At 42.1% G+C, this 18,163-nt stretch overlaps 1 protein-coding gene across 1 annotated transcript in view; it reads right to left on the bottom strand.

The window, feature by feature from the left end:
- LOC139566856 (neuromedin-K receptor-like) overlaps nt 1-13,783 on the bottom strand; it is a 42,151-nt gene extending 28,368 nt beyond the window's left edge. Inside the window, exons 1-3 of the mRNA XM_071388181.1 lie at nt 13,093-13,783; nt 8,000-8,188; nt 6,886-7,036 (exon numbers count right to left, since the gene is read on the bottom strand). Of these exons, the coding sequence (XP_071244282.1) occupies nt 6,886-7,036; nt 8,000-8,188; nt 13,093-13,466 (714 nt within the window). The 5' untranslated portion in view covers nt 13,467-13,783. The remainder of the gene's footprint in view (nt 1-6,885; nt 7,037-7,999; nt 8,189-13,092) is intronic.
- Nucleotides 13,784-18,163: the final 4,380 nt, after the last annotated feature.

Below are 18,163 nucleotides of genomic sequence, written 5' to 3'. Positions count from 1 at the left end.
AACCGCATGTGACGAAATTTACATTTCATGCCAAAGAGACCCACGGTAAGCCGGACGTCTCGAATGGTCAAGACCACGGTGTAAGCTAAGGTAGCAAATGGTTCAACTCTGAGACTATCGATCACTACAGAATAAAAGCAAATCTTAGACGTATAATTACTAGTCTGCAGCTAGAAATTACGTAAGTCTAGAACGAGAATACAGACAACCGCCGAAGCAGCTATTCTATGAGAACATTTCCAAATGGTACACAAAAGTATCCATACTAACCACCTACAACCACGAAAGACATCGTGACTTCTGGGAAAGTGAACCAGAGACTCTGATGAACGCTACAGGACGATTGAGGATTCGAACAGAAAGACAAGACATACTCGTAAATATGTAAATTGCAATTTCTTTTCGAATGAGCAGTCGTTCATGTAAAGTATTAATTTCTATGAGCGTAGTTATCAGCTATGAGTTTCCTGCTCTTGAGCGGTCCACACCCCCTTCCCTTTGTCTACCAAGCCATCATATCGGCTTAGCCCACTTGTGACTTTCCTATCATTGTTAGTAACCAATATCTACTGTTTGTTTGTTATGTATTTCTGTGATTATTTAGTTAGTAAATAAATAATTAAGCCAATTTGTGTATTGCTGATTCATTATGGAAACTAGGGTCCGTGCAGATAACCAAGAATTTTCACAATGTCTGGAATAAGACTAATGAGGTAACAATTAATAATTCATTAAATAGAAGACTAATTGGTTATATTCGGAAAATTAAAACTTTGTAATCAATATTTTCCGTGGTGCCCCGACTTCCTAGTTAATTAAAGTTGACATGATTAGTTTAATCCCGTAATAATAATTACACAGAGAATTGGTTTGATAAAATAACTCTTCACATTTAATGATAGTCCAGACACAACATTTATTTTGTACATAATGTTTCTACCACCAACTCTTATGACCGAAAAGAGATTCTGGATATCAGGACAGTTATTACGCACCTCTTACTGGACAAAGATTTTCTCTTTAAAGAGTCGGACTCAAATTATTTACTTCAGACACCTAACAAGGCCGTCACTCGCAGGAGAAAGAGACCTCATCCAGAGGTGGCGCTCCTAGTGGCCAGGGACTTTAATGCAGGGAAACTACCTCATTCCTACCAGCATGTTAAACGTGCAAAGAAAAAGAAAACTCTAGACCACCTTTACTCCACACACAAAGCTCTCCCTCACCCTCCATTTGGCAAAACTGACCGTAATTCTATCCTCCTGATTCCTGCTTACAAGCAAAAACTAAAGCAGGAAGCACAAGTGAATCAGTCAATAAAGAAGTGGTCAGATGACGCAGATGCTAAGCTACAGGACTGTTTTGCTAGCATAGACCAGAAGAATCCCAGAACATATTCTAATGGCATTGAGGACCACACCACATCAGTCACTGGCTTCATCAATAAGTGCATTGATGTCACCACAGTGACCGTACGTACATACCCCAACCAGAAGCCATGGATTACAGGCAACATCCGCACTGAGCTAAAGGGTAAAGCTGCCGCGTTCAAGGAGTGGGACTCTAATCCGGAAGCTTATAAGAAATCCCACTATGCCCTCCGACGAACCATCAAACAGGCAAAGCGTCAATACAGGACTAAGATTGAATCGTACTACACCGACTTCGACGCTCGTCGGATGTGGCAGAGCTTGCAAACTATTACAGACTACAAAGGGAAGCACAGCCACGAGCTGCCCAGTGACACAAGCCTACCAGACAAGCTAAATTACTTCTATGCTCGCTTCGAGGCAAGAAACACTGAAGCATGCATGAGAGCATCAGCTGTTCCGGATGACTGTGTGATCATGTTCTCCGTAGCCAATGTGAGTAAGACCTTTTAACAGGTCAACATTCACAAGGCCGCGGGGCCAGACGGATTACTAGGATGTGTACTCCAAGCATGCGCTGACCAACTGGCAAGTGTCTTCACTGACATTTTTAACCTCTTCCTGACTGAGTCTCTAATACCAACATGTTTCAAGCAGACCACCATAGTCTCTGTACCCAAGAACACTAAATGTAACCTGCCTAAATGATTACCGACCCGTAGCACTTATGAAGTGCTTTGAAAGGCTGGTCATGGCTCACATCAACCATTATCCCAGAAACCCTAGACCCACTCCAATTAGCATACTGCCCCAACAGATCCACAGATGATGCAATCTCTATTGCACTCGACACTGCCCTTTCCTACCTGGACAAAAGGAACACCTACATGAGAATGCTATTCAGTGACTACAGCTCAGCATTCAACACCATAGTGCCCTCAAAGCTCATCAGTAAGCTAAGGACACTGGGACTAAATACTTCCCTCTGCACCTGGATCCTGGACTTCTAGATGGGCTGCCCCCAGATGGTAAAGGTAGGTAACAACACATCTGCCACACTGATCCTCAACACGGGAGACCCTCAGGGGTGCGTGCACAGTCCCCTCCTGTACTCCCTGTTCACCCATGACTGCATGGCCAGACACAACTCCAAAACCATTATTACGTTTTCAGATGACACACTGAACAGCTAATCAAATGGCTACCCAGACTATTTGAATTGTCGTCGTCCCCCCACCCCCACACACCCCTTATTTTACACTGCTGCTGCTCTCTGGTTATTATCTCTGCATAATCACTTTAACTCTACCTACATGTACATATTACCTCAATTACATAGACTAACCTGTGCCCCCGCACATTGACTCTGTACAGGTACCCCCTGTATATAGCCTCGCTACTGTTATTTTACTGCTGCTCTTTAACTATTTATGTGCATGTTTTACTTAACGCTTTTTTTCTTGAAACTGCATTGTTGGTTAAGTAAGCATTTCACTGTAAGGTCTACACCTGTTGTATTCGGCGCATGTGACAAATACAATTTGATGCTTCCAGTATGCATGTTGAAGGGGGTGTGTCATCTACGATCATTCACTTCCCTTCATTCAATTCCGGAAGTTTACTCGAAAGATGAGAGAACCATTCCTTTACCTCAAATGTCTGCATGCTTGATCTGCGGAAACACTAAGGAAGTGCTTGGGCTCCCCTTGAAGAGAGAAGTTTGTCTGGCTCAGTAAAACCTAACAAATTGTCCGCAACACGGAAATGGGCTAATTCTATGTGAATTAATGAGGCGGAAACCACCTCAATTCACACTATTGTTAGAAAATAAAACGTGTTAGAAAATCATTTGAAATTGGCAAGTAACAAGTGTTTACTGTCCTGTTGCGTAACAATCACAGTTTGGAACAGTGAGGGCATTCTGACATCAAGTGGATAAAAAAAACTCACGCTGGGACGACCGTTTGAGATATTTGAAACTCACATGTGAAAAGGTTAAAGTCAACTTTTTGTCTTCAACATTCTAAAGGCCCCATTGTGACATCACTTCCAATATTCTATTTTATTGACTGTAAAATTGACCTCTTTGCCAACTACTTAGGCAAAACGTTAGAGCGCATGCAATCTTACTCCAATTCTCTACTATTCAAATCGGAACAGAAATATCGGCTGACAATCAAAAGTTACAGCAGTTTGTCAGAGTATAAAGTGATGAAAAGTAGCTAGCTAACGTCAGCGAACAGCTCTCTGTCTTCACTGAGCTCCCAAACAGAGCCGTTGCTATGGATTCTCCCACACACGGAGGAGCACACGGGGCAGTGAAGGCAAAAAAATTATTAGGAGGGTGAAGAGGGTGATTGAATTTAGAACAATAGTGTAATGACGATGAAGAATTGTGAACACCAAGAAAGAAGCTACTTCCTTCTCAGGATCATACATCATGCTCTAAATAACTCAACTGGCTAGTTTTCCTGTCTGTAAAGAGAAGGGTGGGTTGTACATTGGTCCTGCTACCCTGATTGGATAGAGCGAAGCCGTTCACTCGCTTCATATTTCACCTAATCACTTCTGATCGCATATTTCGGTCTAATCATTTAGATTACTGCGGCCTCCTGTCAGCCTGCTACTATGATAAATCATCAGGCGAGGACGTTTGCTAGCAGCTACCAATGTGAATTATATCCAACATATATTATGTTTTGAGTGCAAGACACAGTCACACACACACACCTCTGCACACTGCTCCTAATCTGCAGCTTTTTTGTTCTATCAATCTGCAGATAGATGTTGGCAAAATACCTATTTAGGCATAATAAAACACTTATTTTTTCCCCGTTCACGAATATCAACTGTCAATTTATGGATACGATTACGAATAAGAATATAGCCAGGTTGTCACACCCCTAACAACAACACACTAGAATCTGATTAAAGGGAAACTTTCCAGTTTACAAAAGAAATTGCGTGTGAAAACGTCTTTGTTTTTACACGCATCAACATCGAGATTTTAATATGAAGGAGAGTTGTGTGGCCTATTCAGTTCAGTCAGTCAGCATCAGTGATTTGTATTTTTCGTTCTGAAACGTGTGCAGTGTGCGTGTAGGTCTACACTGTGTAGCCGTTAGCGATGATGCTAATGAAAAACTACTTCTGGTGGAGATGGAAAGGCTTTCCCAAAAACCTTCTCAATTAAATGCTAACTACGAAGTGGCCTAGGCATACCTGGTAGAATGATATGATTATTTAAATCAATCTAAATGGCCATTTGTTTGGCAAACTCATGCAAAACACACCCAAAATCTACATTTCTCTTTTTCCCCAGACCTCAAAAGCGGCCCCTGATGTGGGTTTAAGCATTGTTGTGGATTTTATAGGGCCCTACGTATGCTATGCTCAGTTAACTTGTGTGTGTCCCTTGGGTTTAAAGGTGCTCTGAGGGAAGGGGTTCTCCTTTTCCCGCCAGTGGGTCCCTCTTCTCACTGATCTCCCTCCAGCCCAGACAGGACATTTTTGTTTATTTATATAAAAACTTAAACCTGCCTCATTGTCTTCTGTGCTCTATTATTACAGTTTCGATCTACTGTCGTATTCTAGTAGCAGAGTGTATACAAGTGTAGTAGTCAGAGAGTAGTTATTTCTGATTAAATGTGTGATCTAATTGCCGCACAGTCCAAAGTAATATTTAATTTAAAAAATATATTTCACTAGGCAAGTCAGTTAAAAAGAAATTCTTATTTACAATGACGGCCTACAGCGGCCAAACACGGACGACGCTGGGCCAATTGTGCGCCGCCCTATGGGACCCCCAATCACGGCCGGTTGTGATACAGCCTAATAAAGGTTGATATAGTAGTACATCAAAGTAAATCAGACCAATTCTTTTTCTACACTTAACTTTGACTATATGTACAGTAACTGCTTTGTGTTACATAGAAAAGTAAAAATTCTTCCACTACCACAAAAATACTTTTAAAGAGCTGAATCAAGTTCCACAACTTTACTTCATGTAAAGTTACCATCTAGTTCATTGTGATCTTACAGGCAAAACTTATCCTAGATCAGCACTCCTACTCTGAGATGCTTTATGAATATGTGCCTGGGGGGGGGGGGGGGGGGGGTGGAGGTGACCTTCTTACTATTGAAACTCTATGGTTTATGCAGAGGTATTGTTCCGATACATAGAAAGGTCTCTTCACCTACAATAGCCTAGCCTGGTGCTCCAGTCCGTTCGTGTTTTAGCCAACTTCACACGCCATCTCTCTTGTCTCTGTGGTCTTTAGAGTGTGGACACTCTAGTGTCTCCAGTCCAATCCTTATCACTCGTTAATTCCCAGTGGAGGTGCATCTCTCATATTTCCTGTCGGCTTAAGGTCATTTACCCAGCAGGGCTCCCACTTTTAAGGGGCAATCTGGAATTAGTACATACATGTTTTAACTCAAATGGATGGCCAGTTCTTAGCTGTTTAGCAAAAAAAGTGGCAGGGAGTCAGCTTTGTTGTTGTTTTAGGCTTAGTGCCAGAATGGACAGGGCTTGACCCACCCACTGTGGTTGATACTGAATCGTATTAGCACAAGCTTCTTAGGTACAAAATGGGTCAAAATCCAAAGCAAAATGTAATCTGTTACATGGAGTGTGTACCGAAATGTTGGACCAGTTTTCAATTAACTCTGCCTAGGCCGCATTTCCGGTTTCTGTTTAACACGATTATTTTCTTAGGAAGCACGTTTTATTCTCAAAACCAGAAAACAACACTGACAAGTCACCTGTTCTGACTGTCTGAGTATGCCTGTGACTCACAAAGTAGACAGTCCGGAGAGTATATCCAAGTGTTGACTTTTGACATCGGTATGAGATGGAGGGCCAAGCTCACAGTGCCTCAGGAGGCCATTAGCATTCAGAGCTAGCGCTGCATGTCAAAAAGCCACGACGTCAAAAAACAGGGTCGATGGAGGAACGGTGACCACAAGTCAGAAAAAAACGAACGTCTCAAATTCATTTTTCATAGACTTAAAGGTCTGTGCTGTGTTTCGGCGATTAGGTTGTGTTGGTAGGTTTTTGTCTGCGGAGATTGACCAATGTGTTGGATTAGGTGACCCAGACTGTAACGTAATAGTTATTGTGAATGTCGAAACACATAAAGACACAGTAAATCCTCCATTATCTTGCTATAAACGCACTCCGAGTTTGTACCCATAGTACAGTATGTGTGTAGTATGTGTGTTTTGATGAATTATATGTCCCTGTAGTACACTAACCCTCAACCAACTCACTTGAGTGATTTTTTGGCACTTTGAAGATAGATTGATTATTATGTAATGGGTTTTTGACTATCTGTGAAAATCCTAGTGGATGGCTTTATATAGCATCGCTACTGCCTTAAAGTTCCTGAGACCTGAAGTACTGTCACCCCAGAAACAAAGATACCTTTTCTGGGTCAGTGGTACCGAGAGAGCATCATAAGTACGTTGTGTTGTTGTGTCGTGGGTTATAATCCCGGGTCAGCTCTGGATTTACCTTCCTCTTGGCCCGGAGCTGGCCGTGGTAGTTGTCAGATGAATCCCCTGGGATCTCTCCCCCCCACAGAGTCACCCCGACGATGGTGTAGGTGATTCCCATTACCATTAGGGGCAGCAGGTAGACCAGTACCATCACAATGATATGAAACCTGGGCACGACAGGGAGAAAACCAGAATGTAAACAAAGATGAAACAACAATAAGCAAAATGGCACTGGCCCATTTTTTTAAAGTGGATATGCAGGCAGAGAAGTAAGGAAGGAGGAAAATAAGAGTGAGGTAAACTAGACAGGCATGATAAAAAGAGCAGTTCAAATCTCAGAGAGAGAGAGGAGTGAGAGGACCAGGTGCACTTCCAGAGAGGAGAAAAGCAGAAGGGAAGAGAGAAGAGTGCTAGTCAGATGACGTGCTTATACTGTAACACAACAAAAAGGAGTGAGGCGAGATAACACATTGAGTTGCAGAGAGAGAGGAGTGAAAAGAAGGGCTATGCTAAGCTAGCCCAGAGCAGGCAAGCTAATCATCTCTCTCTCTCAACTGGTACAGTCACATCTTTCCATTGTCACAGCCAATGTGTGATGAGCGCTCTGGCACAATACGGCTGCCATAATGCATCATAATGCTGCCATAATACAACCCTGAAGAAGGCCATGAGCGGGAAATAACAATAAATTCACTTTTCTATCAACTTCCACTGTCCTCCAAGAGTTGCTGAATATCTTCCTCACTTCAGTTCGTTCCTCAATTCATGCACCTTGGTTGGAGAGCGAGTTAGCGGCAGTATTCCCATAATACATAAGCTGCCATAAAGTGTAACCATGTAAAACTGAGTGAAATGAAGAAGCTTATGATGATAAAAGAGGCTTAGGGTGATAAACATGTCTCATATGAAGTAGTCGTATAGAAGTCTAGAATGAGGTGGCCTGGTGCGATGTACCGCTGCCAGCATGGGTTCAGATCTGGCCTACTGCTCTACTCTCCTACCTTTCACCTCTATCGCTCTCTATCCAATAAAAAAACAAAATACTTCAAAGATATATACTGTATACTTTAAAGGCTTGAAGGAGGCTAGTCTACAAAGGAGGCCACAGGGCTAAAGGTGTCGTTACTCACATGAAGGGGTCGTCCTCCTTGCGGGGCCAGGCCACGTAGCAGATGGTCCGGCGGGGCAGGATGCGGATGGTGGAGTAGAAGCAGAGTGGGAAGGCCAGCACCACGGCCAGCGCCCAGATACACATGATCACCACCTTGGTGGCTGTAGCCGACAACCGGGGCTTCAGAGGGTGGATGATGGCCATGTACCTGCAGGGGTCAAGACGTTGAAATGGGGTCAAAGGTCAAACGTAAGGGAAAGGGGGATACGTAGTCAGTTGTACAACTGAATGCATTCAACTGAAATGTGTCTTCCGCATTTAATCCAACCCCTCTGAATCAGAGGAAGTCCTCTCTTTCAGGGTGTGTGGAGTCTTGGAAGTCCCATTCATGAATTTAGTTTTTGTAGTGGCAAATTACATAAATGAATCTGTGAATGTTCTTTTACATCTTTGACATGCAATTTGAATTATTTAATTCAATTCCTGTACTGAATTGATAAGGAATTGACTGCATCCTTGCTCCTGTCTGTCTCGTGTGTTTCCAAAACACAAAAACGTTCAGAAATCCATTTGTGGTCTGGCAGTTTCTATTGTAACGTCGATTCATTCATATCAAACAAGAGGCTTTGGGGCAAAGCCACGGACAAAGCTGAAACAATGGATCGTCCAAATTAGTAGGAGATTACTCTGAACACGCTGTAAGCCTGGGGACACACTTTATTATGCTGCTGCGTCCTCTTGTTTGCCTCACTTTATGACTGTCCATTACTGAGAGCCACGGCGTGTTGATGCTAATGCTAATTAGCGTCTCCTTTCCTTGAATGAAGCGCCTCGGACTCTGTTTCTGATAATTTTCAGCGCCCTGGCTGCCATCTCAATGACAGATGGAAAACTGCCAAAGTGCAGTCCCTCAACTCGTCTGTGATCACTTGTGATCACTTGGTATTTAGTCTGAGTGGCACTTGGGTCCTGGTATTGAGATGAGAGGAATTCAGATTTAATCAACTATATTTCAGTAGCAGTGTGTGTGCAGTGCAGTGCCACGCAGGGGGCTGCTCTTTCAGGGCTTCGTTGTATTTCATCACAGAAATCTCATTATGGTGTTTTCCTGAGGGGTTAATAAGTATTACCACAAAGCAATACCCAAGGGCAGCCAAGACCAAAATAGGTACTTGCAAAAGGGCATTTCGTCATTTCTTTAGGCATAAAAGGGGTAAAAGGTGGAAATAATGCATGAAAAGGGTAGAGGGTGAAAATACTGCACTAGCCTACACATCAGCCTTCCAAAATGTGTTCCTCTCCCTTTGCATCACAAAATTAGCAATTAACGTATATTATATATATTTCCACACTATGAGGTTGGAATAATACTGTGAAAACTATGATAATGACCTTTAAGTGTAAGAGCTGTTTGAAAAGACCGCCTGAAATCAGCCTGTTTGGCAGGATGGAGTTTTGGCCTGCCTGGTGACACCACCTCTCTGCCAATAACAGCTAACTTACTTGATCAATTGCTCTTTATTAAGAAGCTATTCTTGTTTCTTTTTTACCATTTTAATTGAAAATATTCACAATAAGGTACTTAATTGTTACCCAGAAATGTATTTGATATTGAGATAAAAACATCGGCATTGGATCTTTTAATGATTTTCAGAGTTGTAACTTGCATAGTCTCAGCCGTTAACATCAGTTAGAGGCTACTGCGCCTAACATGACCATCTAAGAATAACGAAGAACAATGAAGTGGGAGACTTGCTTGAAGAGTGTCAACTACCAACAATGGTAAATCTGAATCAGTCCCATCTCAAAAAATACACTCGCTGACAGACTGGCACCTCGTCACACTCTTCCCTCCAAACGAGTGTGTGTGTGGGAGGATGTCTTGCCGTTTTTAATCAAAGGTGTGTGTAGGAGTCTTATCTGAAGTGCTGTTCACACATCAAATGCGTTTCACTTCCACAGGAAATAGGGATGGAAGGGGGGCACATGTACGGTTGGCCCCCAAATTGCAACCCGGTGCCATTTCCAAGGCGACAGTCTGTCTGGATTGCGCTGCGCATCAGTTCAGCCATGAAACAATTAGGACTGGAGGTTATGTGTTTCAATCTGGGTCAAATCTATGTTCTCTTGTTCTCTTTATCTCTGGCATTGGGTGATGAAATCGAAGGGACACTTAAAAAGATGGAATTTGTCTGCCTCGGCTGCAGGAAGGTCATTGAGAGCAGAGCCTAAAGGGTGTGCCTTTTGTGTTGTCGCAGAGCTGCAGGAGATACCAGTGCCTCACACTCACTACTTCTCCATTATCACACCATAGCTCTATAGTATGATGAAACATGGGGATATTCATCAATATCGAATCAGCCAGAGTCCCATTTGATATGATAATATCATTAAGTGACACCACAGAAGAGGAAGAGTCATTGAGGGATGTGTATGTGTTTTGTGTGTGCCAAGCTACTTGTGTTTGATGCAAGGGTGTGTGCGTGCGTATATGTGTGTGTAGTCAGTGCAAGCGTGTGTGTTCTTTTATTTTTACAAGCCAAGTCTGGCATCTGGCTTTGGCTAGGGTATAAACAACCCTTTAGGCTTGTGGAGTTGGGAAACAATTCCTGTCTTGTCTGTCTCATCTCTTTAGCAGACCATCGGAGAATGGTGTCAACAGAAGGACAGCAACTCATAGTGTTTGACTGACACCCCATTGAATGAATACTATTCAGTTAAAATGGCAATTCTAATCAATCTGCTGTCAAATGAGTGACTCATTTAAATTCACTGCAACCAATCAACCACTTACAGAAATAAGAGCAGAGCCGAGATGACTCTGTGTATACAATGCATACGCTGCATATCAATGCACTTCATACTCCAAACACCAGATCCATTTGTGCTACAGCCAGTTCCTATGATCATAATCAAGCCATGTTTGACATGACAAGGTGTAACCGGTGTGAAATGGCTAGCTAGTTAGTTAGCGGGGTGCGTGCAAATAGCGTTTCAAATTGGTGACATCACTCGCTCTGAGACCTTGAAGTAGTTGTTGATGTGTGCAGAGGGTCCCTGGTTCGAGGCGAGGAGAGGGAAGGAAGCAAAACTGTTACATTGGTGCTGTGACCGGAATCACTGGTTGCTGCGGAAAAGCAGGGTGAGTGTAACCGGTGTGAAATGGCTAGTTAGCGGGGTGCGCGCTAATAGCGTTTCAAATCGGTAACGTCACTCGCTCTGAGACTTCGAAGCACGTTACCCATCGCTCCACAAAAGCCATCCCTTGCAGAGAAAGTCACTTCAATGTCTCAGAGTGGTGTCACGGATTGAAACGCTGTTAGCGCGCACCCCGCTTACTAGCTAGCCATTTCACACCGGTTACAAAGGCATAACAATGACCATAGGAATTGACAAGACAGCACAGATCCAAGCATACTATAAATATTTAACTACACACAATTATCTAAGGGGTGGTGTTTCTCTGCATGGTCAACGTTTGTGAAGTGGAGGCACAATAACACAACCCCCCGAGGCACCTCCATTACTGGAATGGGTAGGTGTAGGCTTCCCCAGTAAACACCCCTGAAGACGCCATTAATAAGTTATTAGCGTCTGAAAATGAGCAATAATAGTGCGGGCTTGCGCCTATTTGTCAAACGACTGATTCGTTATTTCCAAGCTGTCTTGGTGGTGCGTTTTCCAAATGTAGGTTTTGGTTTCCTTGAGTATAAGTAAAGTAAAATGGATGCTGGTGTTTGTGTTGATAAATGTATTTTTCCTTTTTGGTCGTATGAGTGTATACCTACACACACGCGCACTCACAAGCATGTGTACACACACACACACACACTGCCACCCCCTACACAGATGCAAGCATATGCTCGCACGTGCACGCATGCCCGCACGCACACACACAAAATACTCTGCCACCCCACATGCAAGCAGGCCATCAGTGTCATGTCAATGTGACGTTCTACTTGCTACACAGAGCGTGTTGTTTTGAGAGTGGAGGAGCAGAAGGGAAGAGCGTCATTTTCCCCTACTGTACCTTATTCATTGATTATGCGTAAGTGCAATAGCTTTAGTCCAGTTTTTCGCAAGTACTCATTAACTTGTTGCTAGTGGTTGTACTAAATGATTCTCTAATTACACAAGATTATTTTGTATACAATGTGAAAATAATCCATGTAGCTAGATAGCTAGAGTTTCTTCTCACTAGTATTTCCTTGGCTTCATACATCTTAGTATGTGGAAGTGACGCAACGTGAGCACAACATGGACAATATAGCAGCTTTCATTGATTTCAAAGGAATCATTCCCTCAATGGCTGACGGCAACGCCAGATACCCGATGGCTATAGTGTAGCAGGGCCATAATGATGACAAACCTACAATTACTGATATGCCAGAACATGCTACAGAAGCCTGACACCAGCTTCGTCTAGATTTACAGTTTGAATCACAAGGACATTTCCAACACACAACCTGTAATATAGCTGTGCTCTGGATTGATGTCGTCAGTCTGGATATTCCATGTCTCTTGATATGACTGCCAAGGTAAGTTAAGATGGAATTTAATATTTTTCACCTCCCCTGACTTCCATGAATAAGATGAAAAGCATTACTAAGTTCACGGTTACTAATAGTTTTAATCTTTTCATTATCTTCTGTGGTAGGTGCTGCTTTGAACCTCTCCACTGACTCATCTGCTTCACACACACACAAAAAGGTATAAATGTACGCACATGCATGTACGCAGGCATCCACATACACAAATTCATGCTTACAGATGCAATATACTGCCTTCCCCAGCAGACACACACACACACACACACACTACTGCCTGGATAGAATAAACAATGAAATGCACATTTGCTTAAACAGGAAAAAATTTAACCATGGTGTGTGATCTCAATTCAATAACAATTTAAGGGATACCAATTCCCTACAACCTTATCAGCATCACCATGTAGAGTGAATCCTGTGTTTTCTTTTACTGGTAGAAAATGCTTGTAAAGAATCATGAGAAGTGTTGAATAATAACGTTTATAGATGGTCATCATAATTAATCATAATAAATAAATACCGTTAGTGATTTAAAAAGTAGGCATGATCAGCATCAGTTGCCTACCTATCAACGGCAATTGCAGTCATCGAATAGATGCTTGCGAACACGGAGGTGACGGGGAAAAAGTTTTGAAACCTGCAATAAGCCTCTCCGAAGTACCAGTCTCCGTGGGCAGCGTATATGAAATTAATTAAAGTGTTGAAGGCGGCCATAGATGCGTCCGAAAATGCCAAGTTCAAAAGGAAATAGTTGGTGACTGTCCGCATTCGTTTGTGGGCGAGAATTATCCATATGACAATGAGGTTTCCGAACACAGCCACCGCCAAAACGGAGCTGTAGGCGACCGACCACAGGGCAATGCGCCAAGGCGGCTGAACAAATTGATTCGTAAAGTTCCCCGTAGTTATGTTCGATCCATTGAGTGCCACAACTGCCATTCTGACTTCTATGTTCACTTCCTACTGTGGAACAAGTCGTTTTTTCAGGCTGTGTCCTTGAAATGTTTGGAGAAACAGAGTAGATAGCCGCACCACTGCGCGCAACGCACCTCTCCACAAAACGCCAGTAAAAATACTCTCAACTTTGAAGACGACCTGTCAACTTCGACTCCACCGCAGTCGCCTGAGCGCATCCCATTTAGAATTTTAGTTTTGAGTGCACGCCACTATTTCGGTAAAGATGGCAAGATGCGAAGTATAGTTTCCATTCGCATCCTGTTGAATGTGAGCGTGGTGGCACGGCGGAGCCCCCAAGCCTCTGCAGTATAAACTGTGCGCGCACATAATGACGTACCACCAGTTTCAGCTGGCTCAAATAGGCTAGAAAGCTCGATTGATTCTGGCACTGCTTGTTTTAAACTCAGTGAGGGTCAAATAGGTTGGATCAGGCGTCTGCCTACGCTCAGTGAACCTAAAAAACACAATCCCGAGTGACAACATGATGTTTGGGAATCACTCCACAATCATTCAAATATCAGACAGCAAATCCATATTTTAAATGTTTTATCTTCTTACTACATTTGATTAATTCTGTCAAACAATTAGGTCTTCGATTTGTTACTGGTATCTTTGCAAATATTTACTTTGGAGAGATATGGATGTTTAACAGTTCTAATCTAAGTGCAGACAGTAGCCTGTTATATACCTTAAATGTTTCCACCATGGCATGAATCTCCTGTTAGGGTGATGCAGCTCTTACAAAAAATAAACGTCAACAAAATCACGTGAAAATAAATGCATATGGTTCAGGGCCAAACACTTAAAAGACACCCTCGCCATGTTGGAGGCCGGTCCAAATGATAAGCCAAGCAAGGGAAGTTTGCAAGTAACCCCCTCAGCCCTCGTTTTTAGTCGGCTTTGCGAGTGTACCATTATGTTTACCCTGGGCCTGAACCTCCCCATAATTCAATTCGCGACGATTGTACATCCGCTAAGAAAAATATGCGAAAACTTAAAAACAACATCAATGGAGAAGTCAACATACAAGTGTTAGTAAAAACGAATGCAAATCATTTCTAAATTGTGCTACTAATGCACAAACACCTCTCGTAAAAAGTAAATATGTTTTTGTTTGGTTATCTTTTGGAAATTGTAGAAATAAAACATTTTCTTTCTTCAGAAGTTCCAGCTAGGCAGCCTAACTTTAGTTAGCTAATTAATTTGCTAGTTATCATACAGTAGGTGTATATTAATAATTATATATTTAATATAAGTAGACATGCACTCACAATTGACTCTATCGCATATAAAGCACCTACAAGCTACCGGTGGCTGAAAACACAATCATCGCAGGATGAAGGAGTGATGAATTTCCGGCCAAGGGTGGTACATTTAAAAATAATTCCTTCTTCCCTCGCCCTGCAAGTGTTTACTCGTCAGACATCATGAAACGTCATCAGAAGTGTCCACTTAACTTGAGGGATAGGGTGTGTCTTTCAAGTGTTTGGACTACAAGCCTAAATTTGATATGTGTGCTTTTGTAAATGGTGGGATTAGCACCCACGTCTCCCACTGGAGAAGCCAATGTCTTGACCATTAGACCAAGAGGGCCAACAATGTGGTTCTCTTCCAATGTATATTTAAGTGGAGTTAATTGCAAATTCAGAATTTGCTCGAATTGAGCTGTAATTTAAGATTTTTTTAAATATAAAAAGCATTACAAGAATATTGATGTCTTGACTTTGTTTAAAGTATCAGTTAGCAAAATCTGGTAAATTGATAAAGCACACTTTCTTTAACCTTAATGTAAAACTAAAAAAAATCATTGCATTGTTGTTTTGTTGCTGTATAGATTATGTATTTTGGATGTTTTCAGTGTATTTCGAATGCTTTCAGACCATGCGATTAATCACGATAAAAAAAAGAGTGCACTAAAATTGAGTGCAATGTAGTAGGGAGTTGTAGTTTCCAACAGGCCAATATTCTACATAGTTTAGTGGAGAAAACATGGTCATTAATTACAATGACCATAATCCATTGCGCCCCTACTTGTCCAGTCTGACACAGAGAGGAGAAGCCGAAGAATGCTCAATCGAGGGAGATAGAATAGTTGCTTCGTGAGATATCTCGACCTGAAATTACATGACCTAAAATTGATAGTTGGTATTCAGCAGTCATAAAAGTATGCCTTATTTACTTTAAATAACTACTAAAATAGGAGCATAGGCAGCAGCTCTATAGAGATGAGATGATGACTTGGAATGAAATAATAAAGTAATTAAATAGGCCAAAAACAAATGGAATATACTGACATTTTTTTATTAAAGTAAAGTAATCTGAATAAATGATGGTTGATAAGCAGACGGCAATGGGTAGTCACTACCATCATGGGACTTTTATTAATTGTTTTATTCTGTGATGTTGCAGCGTTCAACCCACATAAGGCATAATGAATTTAAAGTCAATTATTTGTTGTTGCAAATACCGTGTTTATTTTTTTAGAGCCGAAACCGAACCGACCTCAAATAGCACTAATAGCTTAGCACTAACTAAAATTCAAAAAAATTAACTTGAATTAACTTATTAACTCTGACAGCCAGAAATCAAAATTATTTATTTCTAGAAAAGTATTTGTTCACATTAATTCCAGTAGCAAACACATCCACACATTTTCAAATACATTAAAATCAATTTTAAGCCTGAGTATTAAATATAACAAAAACCAATGCAAAGCTAACAATAACAAAAGCTAAAGATAGCTAGTTTGGATTAAATGGAAAACTAGCCAACACCTATCAGTAAGCTAGCTATCATAGCAGTTAGCATGCGACCATTAGATACACATTTCTTAAAGTAACCTTCTAAAATACATATAATTAGCATGGTTCATATGTGCACATGTAAATACACTCATACAAAAGTGAGCTAGCTACTTAGCTTAGCTACACTGAAGTACAGTGCATTTGGAAGGTGTTCAGACCCCTTGACTTTTTCCACATTTAGTTACTTTATTACATTTAGTTGCCTTATTCTAAAATTGATTAAATCATTTTTTCCCCTCATCAATTGACACACAATACCCCATAACGACAAAGTGAAAACAGGTTTTTAGAATAACTTATTTATATAAACTCAGCAAAGAAAGGAACGTCCCTTTTTCAGGACCCTGTCTTTCAAAGAAAATTCGTAAAAATCCAAATAAATTCACAGATCTTCATTGTAAAGGGTTTAAACACTGTTTCCCATGCTTGTTCAATGAACCATAAACAATTAATGAACATGCACCTGTGGAACGGTCGTTAAGACACTAACAGCTTACAGACGGTAGGCAATTAAGGTCACAGTTATGAAAACTTAGAACACTATGAGGAATTTCTACTGACTCTGAAAAACACCAAAAGAAAGATGCCTGCTCATCTGCGTGAACGTGCCTTAGGCATGCTGCAAGGAGGCATGAGGACTGCAGATGTGGCCAGGGCAATAAATTGCAATGTTCTTACTGTGAGACGCATAAGACAGCGCTACAGGGAGAAAGGACGGACAGCTGATCGTCCTCGCAATGGCAGACCACGTGTAACAACACCTGCACAGGATCGGTGCATCCGAACATCACACCTGCGGGACAGGCACAGGATGGCAACAACAACTGCCTGAGTTACACCAGGAACGCACAATCCCTCCATCAGTGCTCAGACTGTCCGCAATTGGCTGAGAGAGGCTGGACTGAGGGCTTGTAGGCCTGTCGTAAGGCAGGTCCTCACCAGACATCACCGGCAACAACGTCGCCTATGGGCACAAACCCACCATTGCTGGACCAGACAGGACTGGCAAAAAGTGCTCTTCACTGACAAGTCACGGTTTTGTCTCACCAGTGGTGATGGTCGGATTCGCGTTTATCATAGAAGGAATGAGCGTTACACCGAGGCCTGTTCTCTGGAATGGGATCGATTTGGAGGTGGAGGGTCCGTCATGGTCTGGGGTGGTGTGTCACAGCATCATCAGACTGAGCTTGTTGTCATTGCAGGCAATCTCAACTCTGTGCGTTACAGGAAGACATCCTCCTCCCTCATGTGGTACCCTTCCTGCAAGCTCATCCTGACATGACTCTCCAGCATGACAATGCCACCAGCCATACTGCTCGTTCTGTGCGTGATTTCCCGCATGACAGGAATGTCAGTGTTCCATGGCCAGTGAAGAGCCCGGCTCTTGTTGTTGAATCTTGTTATGTTCATACAAATATTTACACATGTTAAGTTTGCTGAAAATAAACGCAGTTGAGAGGACGTTTTATGTATTCAGACCCTTTGCTCTGAGACTTGAAATTAGCTTAGGTGCATCCTGTTTCCATTGATCATCCTTGATGTTTCTACAACTTGATTGGAGTCCACATGTGGCAAATTCAATTGATTGGACAGGACATGGAAAGGCACACACCTGTTTATATAAGGTCCAACAGTTGACAGTACATATCAGAGCAAAAACCAAGCCATGAGTTCGAAGGAATTGTTTGTTGAGCTCCGAGACAGGATTGTGTCGGCACAGATCTGAGGAAGGGTAGCAAAAAATGTCTGCATCATTGAAGGTCCCCAAGAACAAAGTGGCCTTCATCATTCTTAAATGGAAGAACTTTGGAACCACCAAGACCCCTCCTAGAGCTGGCCGCCCGGCCAAACAGAGCATTCGTGGGAGAAGGGCCT

This window comes from Salvelinus alpinus, chromosome 39, assembly GCF_045679555.1.
Source record: "Salvelinus alpinus chromosome 39, SLU_Salpinus.1, whole genome shotgun sequence".
In the NCBI taxonomy this organism is placed as follows: Eukaryota; Metazoa; Chordata; class Actinopteri; order Salmoniformes; family Salmonidae; genus Salvelinus; species Salvelinus alpinus.
Note: the sequence above shows the minus strand (reverse complement) of the source record. Positions and strands in the feature narration are given on the sequence as shown.